Raw genomic sequence first — 17,873 nt, 5'->3', positions numbered from 1 at the left:
CAGATATGCAAGGAAACAAAGACTCCAACAGTGTGATATTCTCTCTTTGGGTATGTTTAATGGCAAATGCTGCATACACACATTCTGGCTCAAGATGAGTGTCCACTACAAACAAAAAGGAATTCCTTACAGATAAAACGTGCATAAAAGCAATTGTGCATGAGCAGGGCGTGTGTGCGCGTAGCGTCCCGACGATCGTTTCGTTATATAAGACATCACCAGGGCGTCACATACAATCTTTGGGACACTACAACAGCGGCAGCACCCGATAGCCAATTAAAACCAGATGGGGTGCCAACATCGCGGGAACCCTGGACAGGTAAGTGTCCTAATATTAAAAGTCAGCAGCTACAGGATTTGTAGCTGCTGACTTTATTTTTCATGGGGGGGCTTTTGTAAAAAAAAAAAAAAAAATGCTACAGCCTCAATTCATTGCACCCGCAATCAGAGGATTGGTGGATCAGCGGATTGGTAGGTCGGTGGATCAGCGGATTGGTAGGTCGGTGGATCAGCGGATTGGTAGGTCGGTGGATCAGCGGATTGGTAGGTCGGTGGATCAGCGGATTGGTAGGTCGGTGGATCAGCGGATCGGTAGGTCGGTGGATCAGCGGATCGGTAGGTCGGTGGATCAGCGGATCGGTAGGTCGGTGGATCAGCGGATCGGTAGGTCGGTGGATCAGCGGATCGGTAGGTCGGTGGATCAGCGGATCGGTAGGTCAGCGGATCGGTAGGTCGGTGGATCAGCGGATCGGTAGGTCGGTGGATCAGCGGATCGGTAGGTCGGTGGATCAGCGGATTGGTAGGTAGGTGGATCAGCGCATTGGTAGGTCGGTGGATCAGCGCATTGGTAGGTCGGCGGATCAGCGGATTGGTAGGTCGGCGGATCAGCGGATTGATAGGTCGGTGAATCAGTGGATTGGTAGGTCGGTGGATCAGCAGATTGGTAGGTCAGTGGATCAGCGGATTGGTAGGTCAGTGGATCAGCGGATTGGTAGGTCGGTGGATCAGTGGTGCAATGTGATGCTCCTGCAGACACTCATACCTCCATTAGGGCAAAACCGTTACTGAAGAGCAGGAAGAATCAATGAACTAAAAGCCGTCTGCATTGTTGGAAGATGAGAGTTGTAGTTTCTTCACAGAACTGTGAATGAATGATGCAGCTGTGTGGGTAGAACGCCACACACCTGTGCTGAATTTAAACTGTGACAATGGACGCGGGGAGAGGATCCCCCAAGCAGCTGTCGCAGGGGGAGGTCGGATACTGCAAACATGTTTACAAGAGGGGAGCTTATCCTGTAAGGTGGCCCATCCATTCAGAACAGCAATAGGAAAATGGAGAGGAAAGCGGGACGCACACATGTAGGATTTTTTATTTTTTTCATATTAGGTTGAATTTCTATAGAGAGGTCAGATTCATTAAGATGGAAAGTGTTTCATGCTAATGGTGGCTGTGGGTTTAATTTGAGAAAAATTACGCATTCTGAAATCGAACGTCGAGATAAAAACATCGGCATGAGCGAATGAATTTTCTTCTCAGTTTTCACTCGGAATTTGTCGCTCCGATTTTGGGAGGAGATTGTACGGGTGTATGGCTGGCTGTAGAGGTGGATGAAGATGAAAGATCTGCTGGCTGTGTGCAGAGTGGCCGGTTGACTCCTCCCAGCTGCTGCTATCAAGGAACAATAGCACTGCGCTCTCCCCCGTGTGCCTTATGTAATGGGCTGCGGCGGTGTGACTGCAGCTTTCCTGACTTCAATGCTGCAGATCACATCAATAATTTTTTCAGAGAAACAAACAGGAAAACATCTGGTGAAGCCGCAAGATCCCGCGCCTCCGCCATACGCCTTCATCGCCACTGAGGGGACGCTGGGATTGGCGTCTTCCAACCTGGCGCGGTTATATCCCTCTACCTGTTCAAAATCTACAACTAACTGGAGGCAGACTGGCATCCCCCCTCCCCATCACCGCCTGCGATTAGCTGCAGGGGACACCTTGGGAGTTCCCTGCGATTAGCTGCAGGGGACACCTTGGGAGTTCCCTGCGATTAGCTGCGGGGGACACATTGGGGGTTCCCTGCAATTAGCTGCGGGGGACACATTGGGGGGATTCCTGTCAGGAGGGATTTAGCCCGCTGTCAGGTGAAAACAGGTCACAGGGGTGCAGAACGAGGTGAACTCTGGGTCATCCATAGGAGTAGGGGGGCCATAGGAGCTTTCCCTGTACTTCTCCTTTACACTAGGTTCACATCTTTGGGGCCATGCGGGCCACGGGTTTCACGGGCACAAGAGCCCAATCATTTGAATGGGCTGCCATGCAGCGTGACAAGAAAATAAGTCCCTGCACTCCTTTGGGAACTGCAGCCTGCACGGAGACCGCTTAATACAGTACAATTTCCTGTGCTGGTGGCGTGCCATTAGGGTTACCGGGCCACAAGTTTCCCTGTGTGGGTCCTGCAGCAGCACCACCTGCACAGGTGTGAACCTAGCCTTAAAGTGTTACTAAACCCAGGAGCCTGCAGTCACTAGGTCTGGTCTCCCCAGTACCCTGCAGTCGTCACTATATCTGCTCTCCCCAGCACCCTGCAGTCGTCACTATATCTGCTCTCCCCAGAACCCTGCAGTCGTCACTATATCTGGTCTCCCCAGCACCCTGCAGTCGTCACTATATCTGGTCTCCCCAGCACCCTGCAGTCGTCACTATATCTGGTCTCCCCAGCACCCTGAAGTCGTCACTATATCTGGTCTCCCCAGCACCCTGCAGTCGTCACTATATCTGGTCTCCCCAGCACCCTGCAGTCGTCACTATATCTGGTCTCCCCAGCACCCTGCAGTCACTTTATCTGGTCTCCCCAGCACCCTGCAGTTGTCACTATATCTGGTCTCCCACAGTACACAGAACATGGAAATGCAGTTATTTTTGTAAATATAAACGGCTAAATACCTTTTCTCATCAGCAGTATATAGCAGTCGTGTGGCTCCAACCAGTGTCTGGTTAAAGCTTGTAAGAGGAGTTTTCATTCTCCTCTGACCGTGCAATGAGGCTGCATGACCCCTAAACCTCTGTCTGGACAGTGCCGATTGGCCCTGTGCTGATCACATGCACCCTCCCAAGAAAAAAAAAGTCTTTAGCAATACACACCAAACTGAGCATGTGCAGAGTGCCCCCAAGGCTCTGTACCATCAGGAGATGGATTGGGGACAATGGAAGGAGGAGAGGATCAGGAGGAGGCCGTATCAAACAGCATTTTTACACGCCTTAGGTGCCACAGTGAGTATAACAAGCATGCTTTACTGCATATTCAGACTGATTTTACTGTTGTGGGTTTAGTAACACTTTAAGGCTAGCTGTACCGGGGGGGGGGGGGGGGGGGCATTGCACTGGTTTGTAGATGAAAGAGCTGCATTTGGGGGGCATGAGGCTTCTATACAACTGGTAACTCAGCAACTTATCGGAAAATCTTCATTAATTATATATTTTCTTTTCTGTCACTTTTGGCCATGGAGCTCCTAATGGAGATTAACCAGAAAGCGAGGCCGGTGGATCTCCCACAGCCATTGAATGAAGAGAATAATGTATCTGCAGTAATGACTACACGAGCGGGCGGAATTCACTCTGATCCCCGTCCTCCAGCCACCGCTTGTCCTCGCCGCGTCTGTCCTAATCGCTCATGCTTTACCCATAAATACAGCAATTTACTGTCATTAGCCTTTTGACTGCCATCCTTCTAAACTATTCCCTGGATGAACGCGCGGGAGGAGGCCGCCATCTGGGGGCTGTGCGGCTTCGTCTGCCGCAGCCTCTCCTCTTCACTGACCTACTCTCGCTAACCCACTTTGGCAGTGCCGCAGCATAAATGACCCCGGCGCACAGCGGCGCTCAGCCACTTCACCTGCTTACACAATAAATGACATGTTAGTGCTGCAAATTACCAATCTGCTCAGGTGAGGCGGCCGTTCAGGAAAGAGAAAATTAACACTCGACTCCGAGAAGGGTCTCTGCTGATGGCACACCAACATTGAGTGTTCAGGCAAGGTCTGCTGCCATCGTATTCATCGACCGCAATTCAGAAACCAATCATAAAGAATATTACCAAAATGATTAATCCAAATACCACATCTCTACATCCATTCAAAGTGCAAAATGTATAAAGTTTGTCTGAGATTTCAGAAAAAAAAAATATGGGCAGAAAACTCAAGTTACACTCTGTAGAGTCCAGAGAAAAGAGTTCTGAAAAACCAGCCCTGATTCCTCTATATAGCTCTTATGATCACTAGAGGGGTCACCAGCAGGTGGAAGAAGGTCCCGATTCCTCTATATAGATCTTTATATCACTAGAGGGATCACCAGCAGGAAGGAAGGAGGTCCCGATTCCTCTATATAGATCTTTATATCACTAGAGGGGTCACCAGCAGGAAGGAAGGAGGTCCCGATTCCTCTATATAGATCTTTATATCACTAGAGGGGTCACCAGCAGGAAGGAAGGAGGTCCCGATTCCTCTATATAGATCTTTATATCACTAGAGGGGTCACCAGCAGGAAGGAAGGAAGGAAGGAGGTTCTGATTCCTCTATATAGGATGTATATATCACTAGAGGGGTCACCAGCAGGAAGGAAGGAGGTCCCGATTCCTCTATATAGATCTTTATAGCACTAGAGGGGGGGGTCGGTCACCATGAGGAGGAAGGAGGTCATGTATCCTTATATCACTAGATGGGTCACCAGAAGGAAAGAGGTCCCACTTCCTCTATATAAATCTTTATATCACTAGAGGGGTCACCAGCAGGAAGAAGGTGGACCCGATTCCTCTATATAGGTCTTTATATCACTAGAGGGGTCACCAGGAGGAGGAAGGAGGTCCTGATTCCTCTATATAGATCTTTATATCACTAGAGGGGTCACCAGGAGGAGGAAGGAGGTCCTGATTCCTCCATATAGATCTTTATATCACTAGAGGGGTCAGTCACCAGGAGGAGGAAATGATTCCTCCATAGGCCCCTTTCACATGTGCGTATGTCTATTTCATCCATCTGTTTTTGGATGAAATTTGGACATACATGTATCCCTATGGGATAGCGGGTGTCAGCGGATGAACATCCGCTGACACCCGATCTCATCGGATGAACATTCCGCTGACACCCAATCTCATCGGTCCCCGATATGGTCCGATTCTGCAGACAGAGGAAAATCTGTGTTCATCCGACCCCCCCCAGACGGTCCGTGTTCATCTGATCCTACCATAGAGGAAAGCAGAGATCTGACAGGGCGGTCCCTGCACACCGCCCCTGTCATCTGCCGAAGACTTGTCCTTAAGGTTCCCCTAACGGGGAAGTTCCTTCAAGGACTGCACAGGCGCAAACTTGCCGACCGAAAATCTCCGAACCTCGCCCGGGATTCAGGCTCATTCTTTAACATCCCTGTGGATTGGAGGATGTTAAAAAAAGAGCCAGGAGGCTGAGCGAGCGGAGCGAGCTGTCCGAGCGAAGCAAGGACGTGAGGCCGACTGGCCACTTTGCTTGAAAATCCACGTAGCCCTGGATGCCAGCCGTGGTTCGGAGATTTCCGTCGGCAAGTTTGCGCCTGCGCAGTCCTTGAAGGAACTTTCCCGTTGGCCGGAACCATCTCGGCACATCAGATTGCACCTGCGCAGGAACTTTCCCGATAGCCGGAACCAACTCGGCAGATCACTGGCTCAGCGGGGATCGAGGGAGCGATCCCCGCTGAGCAAGCGGATGAGAAAGGTACGGATGCTCATGGGATCTGTACATGTGAAAGGGGCCATATAGATCTTTATATCACTAGAGGGGTCGGTCACCAGGAGGAAGGAGGTCCTCTATATCAGTGGTCATCAACACTGTCCTCAGGGCCCACTAACAGGCCAGGTTTTATGTATTACTATTATTAGTATTTGGGGAGATGCAGACTAGAATACTGCAATCACTGAGCAGCAAATGTTATCACCTGTGATGTATTTCGGTTATCTTGCAAACCTGGCCTGTTAGTGGGCCCTGAGGACAGGGTCGATGACCACTTCTCTATACAGTATAGATCTTTTTATCACTGGAGGGGTCACCAGCAGGAGGAAGGAGGTCCTGATTCCTCTATATAGATCTTTATATCACTAGAGGGGTCACCAGGAGGAGGAAGGAGGTCCCGATTCCTCTATATAGATCTTTTTATCACTAGAGGGGTGACCAGGAGGATGAAGGAGGTCCTGATTCCTCTATATAGATCTTTTTATCACTAGAGGGGTCACCAGGAGGAGGAAGGAGGTCCTGATTCCTCTATATAGGTCTTTATATCACTAGAGGGGTCACCAGGAGGATGAAGGAGGTCCCGATTCCTCCATATAGATCTTTATATCACTAGAGGGGTCACCAGGAGGAGGAAGGAGGTCCTGATTCCTCTACATAGATCTTTATATCACTAGAGGTGTCACCAGGAGAAGGAAGGAGGTCCCGATTCCTCTACATAGATCTTTATATCACTAGAGGGGTCACCAGGAGGAAGGAAGGATGTCCTAATTCCTCCATTTAGATCTTTATTTCACTAGAGGGGTCACCAGCGGGAGGAAGAGGGGGGGGGGGGGTGATCGAAATCGGTTGGAGGCTCTGAGAAGAATTCTGAATAGTCTAGACAGGTAGATTTTTATTTCCATGCGGTATCCAGCTCTGCAGTTCCCGCGTTCAGCGCTGGACGGCTGACACAAACAGGTGGTAGACATCACATTTCCCTCAGGATGCAGCGGCGCTCGCTCTTTTTCGATGTGGAGAGGTTAAAGGCGTCTGCAGATAATTTCCTTCTGTCTAATTAGGAAACAAACTGCCATGCTGGCCTTAAAGACGGCTGCGTTGGACTCCCCAGGTGCAGCGTTACATGGCTGAGGAAGTATAGGGATCGGATAATTGATATTTCTGGCACGTGTCGAACAGAGGGACGGATACATTAGGTGGGGGGGAGTATCCAGAACACAATGAGATTTACCCGGCAGAGAGAGGGAGGAAGGAAAGAGAGAGTGTGCTCTACTACCGTTATTTCCCAAAGCTGCCGCTGCAAAGATTTATTAACCCACAATGCCGGTGATGGGAACACGCTGAACTACCACAGTCCCCCACGGGACCACTCCCGCCTGAAGAATGTAATAACACCGCCGGTGACATAATGATCAAGGGTTAAAGCTAAATTCCAGCCTTCCCTTCAGTCCTAAATCCTTCCCCAGCCCCACCATTCACATCGGAATTCCATCGGAGGAAAATAGAACACGTTCTCTATGTAAACTCCAATGGAAGTCATCGGAATTTCCGATGGAATTACTCCGTTCGGGCATACACACGGTCGGAATTTCCGATGGAATTACTCTGTTCGGGCATACACACGGTCGGAATTTCCGATGGAATTACTCCGTTCGGGCATACACACGGTCGGAATTTCCGATGGAATTACTCCGTTCGGGCATACACACGGTCGGAATTTCCGATGGAATTACTCCGTTTGGGCATACACACGGTCGGAATTTCCGATGGAATTACTCCGTTCGGGCATACACACGGTCGGAATTTCCGATGGAATTACGCCGTTCGGGCATACACACGGTCGGAATTTCGGATTGGGAAAAGTCGGAAATTCCGATCGCGTGTACGAGGCATTGGAAGCTGCAGCAAATCAGATAGAGCCCGCTTCATTTCCTGTGTGGAGGACACCCAGCATCATCAAGATCTTTCCTTCTCAGAGTTTCCATCCCACCCCCCCTAGAACAGCGTCCACTCTTCTGGCAAGACTTTCCGCAAGATATTGGAGGGCGTTTGTTGGTATTTCTGCCATTTGTGAGGTTGGGTACTGATGTTGGATGAGAAGACCTGGCTCACATGTTGGGCCTCACATTGGGCACCAAAAAAAAAGACCTGGCTTGCAGTCAGCGTTCCAATTCATTTCAAAGGTGGTCATTAGGGATGAGTTCAGGTGATCAGTAGGGATGAGGTCAGGTGATCAGTAGAGATGAGGTCAGGTGATCAGTAGAGATGAGGTCAGGGCTCTGTACAGGACACTGGAGTTCCTCCACACCATGTCTCTGGACATCTTATTTCAGAAACCACGGCCATTATTAAGGAGTATTCCTATGGCCACTTATATGGTGTCGCCCCCCTCTTCCCATGGTCCATTAACAGAGTTACCCTCCTTTGTGGCTACAACATCCCCACTCTTTGGTGTTCCAATTCATCCTAAAGGTGATCAGTAGGGATGAGGTCAGGGCTCTGTACAGGACACTGGAGTTCCTCCACACCATGTCTCTGGATATCTTATTTCAGAAACCACGGCCATTATTAAGGAGTATTCCTATGGCCACTTATATGGTGTCGCCCCCCCTCTTCCCATGGTCCATTAACAGAATTACCCTCCTTTGTGTCTACAACATCCCCACTCTTTGGTGTTGCAATTCATTCTAAAGGTGACCAGTAGGGATGAGGTCAGGGCTCTGTGCATGACATTGGAGTTCCTTCACACCAAACTGGTCATACCATGTCTTTATGGAGTTGGCTCCACTCTTCTGTAGTGGCCCAGCCAATAGGAAGGTGTAGGGAGGAGGCCAAAGACCATGGCCACGGGAACTAGCTTCCATCTTCATATTACCCCAGGGTCACAGCAGCTCCATGGAAAGCCTCCACAACGAAGGGTTCAGCATTTCATTTCCACATGTACAATTCAACCCTTACTTTATCCAAAACGAAAGGGCTTCCATTCTACTTTAAAGCCCATCTCCAGTGAAGCTGGGCCCACACTGTAAGGGTTAGTTAGTTGTTTAGGTCTAGGTGAACAATAAAATAATTACGTACTCCTCCCTGCTGCTAGACCAGTCCCTACAGCACCTTGTCCCTCATGCTCCAGTGTTCTAGGGTCCTGACATCATCAAGTCCATAGCTCTGCCATGGAAGTAAAAGCTATCCCACTGCAAGGGACAATTCTCAATGTCCCTTGGGATGGGGGTCAAAAATAGATTAATAATAGGGGAGCTGCGGTGGCTCAACGCGATTGGCACTGCGCTGGCAAGCCATTCACCTCTGCAGCTAGGGGTTCGGATCCCTGTCTCAGCTACATGTGAATTGAGTTTGGTGGTCACAGCCCGGCTCCCGGTGGGTGTGCTATGCAAGGTAAGCCTGCGCTTAGTACGCCCACCCCCTCCCACAAAAACCACCACACTTACACGCACTCGAAATTGGGTTAACATGCACGCACTTTTACCACGCGGTCTCTAAAAAGAGAGGCGAAGGACTAATGGGGCTGGTTGAGCGGGCTAGATCCTCTCACTCCCTTATAGGGAGTCCCTCTGCCCCGTTGGGCTTCAAAGCGGAGCAGGTAGGGCTAGGGCGGGCTGTGTGGGAGGACCCCCTCACACACCCACCATTGCCACCCGGGGCATGGAGAAAGGTGGCAGATTGCCTCTGGGGGAGGCCTGCCTACTCCCAACTCCTGCAGTCCGGCTCCTCTCTCGAGTACACGCACAAAATACACTTTAAAAAAAAAATAGATCAATAATGAGATTTGGAAGTCTGGGGTCTCCTTTAGTTGGGTGTAATAAATAATGCGGCCCAGCAGGCGCTATGTCCACCCGCATTTGGGAGCACAGATGTTCCATCCATCCCTATGCAGGAAGTCCCATTGATATCTGCTGGGATGCAGCAGCTGCAGGGACAGCCCCGCACTCACACTGTGTGTTGGGGAGTGCTCAGTGCACTGTAGTTCACCAGTGTGAAAACACAGAAATGTGACGCAGCTATACTGAGATATTCTTTTGTACCCGGTGCTGCCCCTGCGATCACAGCAACTCTACATTCACACAGAAGGGGGGAAAAGTAGGGCAGAGATTAGGATGGTGCAGATGTTCCTCTAATGTCGTCATCCTGTCTGCAGCATTGTGTAATAGAAGGATGGGGGCAGGGTATAGGTGGAAGAATACATATGCTGAGATAAGGGGATGCAAGGCTGGCCGTGCCAGGGAGATAATCCCAACAAAAGATCGCCGACGTGCTGGAAATGTCAGAAAAAGCCACGAGCTGCAACAAAAACACAACCAAACAGGAAACGTTCAGAAGATAAATTACACTCAATCAACAAGTGATTCTCCGGACAGAGGCAGGACGGGGGGAATAAAAGCTTCATAGTAACTGCAGATATTTCCTCTGATCTCCACATTTTGTTGGATATTTTGAAGTCTTTTCAGTTTCAAATCCACCAAATGCATTCCCCGTGTGCACCAAACGCGCCCCCCCCCCCCCCTTGTGCAACGAACCGAAGAGTCCCAAGACTTACAGGCGGTTTCCTTCAGAAAGTAGAAAATCCTTTCCCCCTACCAGCGTGCTGCAAAGATAGATCCTTGCTCTCAGTGAGGAAGCAGCCACACCTCTGCAGAGGTCCGACACACCCCCTGCTAGATCAGAAATTGAATTCTGAAATCAGCAGAACACTTCATTACCCACCAGGACTCCTCCAGAGGGGGTTAGGAGTTTCCTGAGCTGTGGCTGGTTGTCTACCAGAGGTGGTTAGGGGATCCCTGAGAGGTGGCTGGTTGACCTCCAGAGGTCATTAGGGGTTCCCTGAGCTGTGGCTGGATTTCTTCCGGAGGTCATTAGGGCTTCCCTGAGCTGTGGCTGGTTGTCTTCCGGAGGTCATTAGGGCTTCCCTGAGCTGTGGCTGGATTTCTTCCGGAGGTCATTAGGGCTTCCCTGAGCTGTGGCTGGTTTTCTTCCGGAGGTCATTAGGGCTTCCCTGAGCTGTGGCTGGTTGTCTACCAGAGGTGGTTAGGGGATCCCTGAGAGGTGTCTGGTTGTCTTACGGAGGTCATTAGGGGATCCCTGAGCTGTGGCTGGTTGTCTACCAGAGGTGGTTAGGGGATCCCTGAGAGGTGGCTGGTTGTCTTCCGGAGGTCATTAGGGGATCCCTGAGCTGTGGCTGTTTGTCTACCAGAGGTGGTTAGGGGATCCCTGAGAGGTGGCTGGTTGTCTTCCGGAGGTCATTAGGGGATCCCTGAGAGGTGGCTGGTTGTCTTCCGGAGGTCATTAGGGGATCCCCGAGAGGTGGCTGGTTGTCTTCCGGAGGTCATTAGGGGATCCCTGAGCTGTGGCTGTTTGTCTACCAGAGGTGGTTAGGGGATCCCTGAGAGGTGGCTGGTTGTCTTCCGGAGGTCATTAGGGGATCCCTGAGAGGTGGCTGGTTGACCTCCAGAGGTCATTAGGGGTTCCCTGAGCTGTGGCTGGTTGTCCAACAGAGGTGGTTATAGGAGATTCATCCGATAAAACGCTCACATTCTGAATGCAGCTTTTCATCATCGAATCCAATCATTCCTCCCGCCTGCCTTCCAGCTGTGATATCAATGAAGACACCTGCATACAGCACTGCTGCAAAACAGGCGCTGTCCCCAACTGCAGAGACCTGACAATGCAGAGGAGCTCTGTACCTGTTACGCAGGAGGCACACCACAGAGACCTGACAATGCAGAGGATCACTGTACCTGTTACACAGGAGGCACACCACCGAGACCTGACAATGCAGAGGAGCTCTGTACCCGTTACACAGGAGGCACACCACAGAGACCCGCCAATGCAGAGGATCACTGTACCCGTTACACAGGAGGCACACCACAGAGACCTGACAATGCACACCACAGAGACCTGACAATGCAGAGGAGCTCTGTACCTGTTACACAGGAGGCACACCACAGAGACCTGCCAATGCAGATGAGCTCTGTACCTGTTACACAGGAGGCACACTGCAAAGAAGAGAACAATGTGTGCAGACACGGCCTGAGATAAGGGGGATCGTAGACCAGTGCCAGGAACAGGGACTTCAAAATACTAAATGCAGAACCACCCTGACTGGCCAGGAATGTGTCCTATTCAGTCCGCACTGTTGTCATATCCGGTCAGACGTGACTCATGCAGATAAAGGAAGGCGAGAGAAGTCACATTCTGTGCTCTGGACTGAGACAACTACACACTATAGAGGGATATGCTTTGTTCAGATTTCATATCTGAGGTTTACATCCACTTTAATCGGTGCGCTCCATAAACCATCACAGCCTAAATCCACACAGCACCTCGCAGGGTGACAGAGTAACATTCCTGTGCTGTTCAACCATTACATTTCCAGGAAGGGTTAGAGTTCCATCTGGGAGAAACTCATCATGGACATTGGTTACAAACGGCCTGTCTGAATGTGAGAGATAACAAGGCTGCAGTGGGTGCACCTGAGAACTTCTCTCCTGCTTCACACACAGGGGGGTCCCAGACTGCCGGCAAAGAAGTGACGGGTAGCGGGGCAGGGCAGCAATGAACGGAGCTCCTCGTGTAGATCTTAACCCTGGCACATTATTCATCTCTAACAATTATTCTCACATTAATGGCGTCAGTCACCCTCCTGTCACTAAAGGGTCCTCAAGTGGTGCTCCTCATTTAATCGCCATTTGGTCATGTGTTCCCTTCAGGTGCTGCCCATGTGATTGGCATTGGGTCATGTGATCCGTCAGGTGTTTCCCATGTGATCGCCTTTTGGTCATGTGTTCCCTTGGGTGCTGCCCATGTGATCGCCATTTGGTCATGTGTTCCCTCAAGTACTGCCCATAAGATCGGCATTTGGTCATGTGTTCCCGCAGGTGCTGCCCATGTGATCGCCATTTGGTCATGTGTTCCCTCAGGTGTTGATCATGTGATCGGCATTTGGTCATGTGTTCCCTCAAGTACTGCCCATGTGATCGGCATTTGGTCATGTGTTCCCTAAGGTGTTGATCATGTGATCGCCATTTGGTCATGTGTTCCCTAAGGTGCTGCCCATAAGATCGGCATTTGGTCATGTGTTCCCTAAGGTGCTGCCCATGTGATCGCCATTTGGTCATGTGTTCCCTAAGGTGCTGCCCATGTGATCGCCATTTGGTCATGTGTTCCCTAAGGTGCTGCCCATGTGATCGCCATTTGGTCATGTGTTCCCGTAGGTGCTCCCCATGTGATCGCCATTTGGTCATGTGTTCCCGCAGGTGCTGCCCATGTGATCGCCATTTGGTCATGTGTTCCCGCAGGTGCTGCCCATGTGATGGCCATTTGGTCATGTGTTCCGTCGGGTGCTGCCCATGTGATCGCCATTTGGTCATGTGTTCCCTCAGGTGCTGATCATGTGATCGGCATTTGGTCATGTGTTCCGTCGGGTGCTGCCCATGTGATCGGCATTGGGTCATATGATCCTTCAGGTGCTTCCCATGTGATCACCATTTGGTCATGTGTTCCCTCAAGTACTGCCCATAAGATCGGCATTTGGTCATGTGTTCCCTCAGGTGCTGCTCATGTGATCAGCATTTGGTCATGTGATCCCTCAGGTGCTGATCATGTGATCAGCATTTGGTCAAGTGATCCCTCAGGTGCTGATCATGTGATCCCTGATGCAGATCCTTCAGCAAGAACCATGTAAATACACAGCTGCCAGGTAACAGTTGCGCACAGGTCAGTTGTAGCGTGTCAGATGTGATATGGACAATGAATTGTAAGCTCCTGGGGCGCAGGGACCAACGTCCATAGTACAAAGTTTTCTGCTGAATCATGACGGTGCAATGTAAATGAGTTAATAGCGGCGTTCCAATTTAGCTGAGAGTAAATGATTGTCCCAGCAGAGGGGGGGTCAATGTCTCAGTGGATTGTCGCCTGGCGTGGAATAGGAATAATTACCAGCAGCCCCTCCACTCACCGACGTCTCTAATTATTCTGAACCCGCTGCGTCTCCAGAGAGCGACTCCTCTAAATCCAATTATCTTTTCTTGGTTGTTTCTGGGCCGCGAGAGGTCGTCTGATGAACACAAGGTGAGCTCGTCCTGTGCAAGTGACCCTGCCAGTTCCTGATTGATGCTCAACGTTCGCCCTTATATATAAACGAGGGATGAGATTGAGAGTTTTGTGAAACTCATTGAAGTCATGGGGGGAGGGGGGGGATTCGGGGCAAATCCTGTAATCAAACTTCGTCCAGTTTTGGGACACAATAGGCAAACTACCAGCAGAAGAGTCATGGGAAGCCGGGCACAGAGGAAATATACCAGGATGCTATGACCAGTAGTTAGCCGAGACGGTCTCTATCCTTCCTGATGGAAAACTGTCCTGCCGCTCGTCAATTTCTATCATTTTCTTATTGGGAGATTAAAGACCGCAGATAATAAAGCAAAGTAAAATTTGCAAGCAGCTGAACATTTTCACTGAGGGTGAATTGACCAAAATATACTAGAGGAAAAGAGTGCAGGCGGGCGTTTTACTATCATTGAGGGGCAGCAGGTGACAACAGTGTAAAACTGGCCTGCAGAAGGACAACTTTAACAAGCAAAACTAGGCCTAAATGTACTAGAGACAAGGAGCACAGGCTGGGCTTTATTACTAGAATTAGGATACAACAGTGTAAGATTGAGGAGCAGCAGGACAGTTTTAATCAAAGACAATAGACCCAACTGGTGTAAACCCAACATTTATTTTATCTATGAGCTAGGAGACGTGAAGTGGATGTGAGCGATATATAACATTCAGTGGTTTGGGTGCACACTGTTCTTGCATTTAAAGTGCAAGATTGTAAAGATTGTAAAGATTTAAAGATTGTAAAGTCTCATTTAAAATAAAAAATCATGTTATACTTACCTGTTCTGTGAAGTTGGTTTTGCACAGAGCAGCCCAGATCATCCTCTTCTCGGGTCCCTCCTAGCTGCTCCTGGCCCTTCCCTCCTGTCGAGTTCCCCCACAGCCAGCAGCTTGCTTTGGAGGCACCTGAGCAGTTTCCCAGCTCTGTGTGTCCCCACCCACCCTGCCTCCTCTCTCCCCGATAGGCTAACTGACTTTGATTGAAAGCCATGGGAGCCAATGGCACCGCTGCTGGGTCATAGCTAAACAGGAGGAGAGTCCCGGATGGCAAAAAAAAAAAGTGGACATCGCTGGATAGAGATGGGGATCTGGTAAGTATTAGAGAGGCTGAGAGAGGCTGCTACACACAGAAGGATTGCAAGAATGCAAGAAGATAAAAAAAACCTTCTGCCTTTACAACTACTTTAAGGAATAATTTATAACAGAGAATGGATTTCACCAACTGCTCCCTCCGCGTTATGCATGGGTGTGCTATGCACATTGGCTGAGGTAAAGCCACACAGCTGCTTTTTCAAGTGGTCCCTATATTTCGTTTTTGCAGAGAACCAGAACCTCTAAAAGAAGTTAGCCAGTAGCTAGCTGAGGCCCTGTTCTTCCTGGTGCAAAACTGTCTTGCCACTGGCCAATGTCCATCACTTTCTTGTTAAGAAATAACAGCCTGCAGATACAGCAATGTAAAATTAGCCAGGAGCTGAACATTTTCAAAGAGGGGGAATTGACTGACATATACTAGAGGAAAATAGTGCAGGCAAGTGTACGGTCTACAACAGGGATATGCAATTAGCGGACCTCCAGCTGTTTCAAAACTACAAGTCCCATCATGCCTCTGCCTCTGGATGTCACACTTGTGGCTGTCAGAGTCTTGCTATGCCTCATGGAACTTGTAGTTCTGCAACAGCTGGAGGTCCGCTAATTGCAAATCCCTGCTCTGCAAGAATTGAGGGGCCGCAGGTGCTGTAGCAGTGTAAAACTGGCCTGTAGCAGGGCCACTTCAATGAGAAAGGATAGGCCTAAATTTAGTAGAGACAAAGAGCAGAAGATGGACTTTCCTACAGGAATTCGGATACAGCAGAAGATATGGCAGTGTAAAACTGACCAGCGGCAGGGCAGGTTTTAGTCAGGGATAAAAGGCCTAACTGGTGTATACCCAACTTTTATTTTATCTGTAGGGATAGGAGAAGTGCGGTGGATGTGACTGATATAATGTGAGGTGGTTTAAGTTCACATTGTTCTTGCAGCTAACTGCTCTTGGTTAGGCATGGTTCTGCTATGCACACAGGCCATGGTGGAGCCATATTGCTGCTTTTCAAATGGCCCCAGACTTCGTTATTTTTTTCCTTTTAAATTATTTAGCGGCATGCTGCAAACAAACTACCACTCGAAGGAAACATGATCAGTAAAAAGTGAATGCTGTGTTTCGAGTACCCCAAATTGCTCACCTACAGCTGTCTGCACCCCCTTTTTTTGTTATATTTGTAGCCCCCTTAATATGAAGCCTGCTGGCCATAGTTCAAAGGCTGCATCGTGCTTTACAGGTGAATCTGAACAAGTTCATCAGGACTGCAAATCTCAAGCCTGCCGGATTCACAAGGAACTCGATCATCATCCCTAAAAAACTGACAAAATTCTTGGGAGTCGTGACTTTGGGCAGGAAACTAGGGAGCCAAGTAACAAGAGGAAGAGCAGCACACTGTACTGGGGGGAGTGAGCGAAAAACAAAAACACCATTCGCGTAACTATGTCACAGTGAAAGGAAAGAAAAATCAGGACTGGTGCTGGTCCAGGACATGTCAGTGGCAGCGATATGGCCCGACACATCCATGGCCCCCCGACATGTCCATGGGCCCTGTGACATGTCCGTTGCAGCGCCCCCTCATGGGCAAAGGTTTTCTCTGTACTAGAGCACTAATTCTATACATGATGATTTTCTCTTCATTAGTGGCTAATGGGCGAGGAAGGGAAAATGTAAATCAGGGCAACAAGTAAAACCATACAGGAAATGGATTGTAACATGAAAAATTCAGCAGGCTGAGTGAGATCACTGCAGATGATGAGGTGGGGATACATGGGGAGTGACATGCACAGGTCACATTCTAGAAAATTCTGAACTTACTTTTCAATGAGATCCAAAGTGACTCCAGGCACCAACTTCACACTCTTCTGCATGCAAAACCTACAAGAGGAAAGAAGACTTTAGTTTCATCAACACGGCAGCAGCCTATAGCAGTCCCCTGTCGCATGGCGGCAGCCGCCTATAGCAGTCCCCTGTCGCATGGCGGCAGCCGCCTATCGCAGTCCCCTGTCGCATGGCGGCAGCCGCCTATCGCAGTCCCCTGTCGCATGGCGGCAGCCGCCTATCGCAGTCCCCTGTCGCATGGCGGCAGCCGCCTATAGCAGTCCCCTGTCGCATGGCGGCAGCCGCCTATAGCAGTCCCCTGTCGCATGGCGGCAGCCGCCTATCGCAGTCCCCTGTCGCATGGCGGCAGCCGCCTATAGCAGTCCCCTGTCGCATGGCGGCAGCCGCCTATAGCAGTCCCCTGTCGCATGGCGGCAGCCGCCTACTGCAGTCCCCTGTCGCATGGCGGCAGCCGCCTATAGCAGTCCCATGTCGCATGACGGCAGCCGCCTATTGCAGTCCCCTGTCGCATGGCGGCAGCCGCCTATAGCAGTCCCCTGTCGCATGGCGGCAGCCGCCTATAGCAGTCCCCTGTCGCATGGCGGCAGCCGCCTATAGCAGTCCCCTGTCGCATGGCGGCAGCCGCCTATAGCAGTCCCCTGTCGCATGACGGCAGCCGCCTATAGCAGTCTCCTGTCGCACGCAGCAGCCTACAGCAGTCTCCTGTCACATAGCAGCAGTTTCTAGCATTTTCCTGAGATGATGCAATGTTTTGTAACACAGAAGTTTCTATTTGTACCAAAGGATCAAGATATTGAAACACATAACCCATCATCTGCAATGCAGCAGTCTATTGTAACACGGCAGCAGCCTCTCACCTGAGTCTCTAGCACTGTGCCATAGTCTCATGTAGCGTGACCGCTCTAGTCACATGTTTATGGTTAAAACAGGTGCCAGGTAAAGCTGCAGGTATAAATTCTGCAGGTCTGGCTGGGCTCAGGTGCGTTGCGTTGATTGGGTGACACGAATTGGCTGTACAGAGCGGATGGACACAATCTTTATTGTACCTCGCTGTCTCTAGTGTTTGATTTTTCCCTTTGGGTGGGGGT

At 50.1% G+C, this 17,873-nt stretch overlaps 1 protein-coding gene across 1 annotated transcript in view; it reads right to left on the bottom strand.

The window, feature by feature from the left end:
* Positions 1-17,873, bottom strand: part of RPTOR (regulatory associated protein of MTOR complex 1) — a gene marked incomplete at its 3' end in the record, with an annotated part of 186,144 nt that overhangs the window by 44,255 nt on the left and 124,016 nt on the right. Inside the window, 1 exon segment of the mRNA XM_040330942.1 lies at positions 16,762-16,821. Within this exon segment, the coding sequence (XP_040186876.1) occupies positions 16,762-16,821 (60 nt within the window).

Source organism: Rana temporaria, chromosome 12 (genome assembly GCF_905171775.1).
Source record: "Rana temporaria chromosome 12, aRanTem1.1, whole genome shotgun sequence".
NCBI classification, from domain to species: domain Eukaryota; kingdom Metazoa; phylum Chordata; class Amphibia; order Anura; family Ranidae; genus Rana; species Rana temporaria.
The sequence above is the reverse complement of the archived record's forward strand: the minus strand, read 5'-3'. Positions and strand labels throughout refer to the sequence as shown.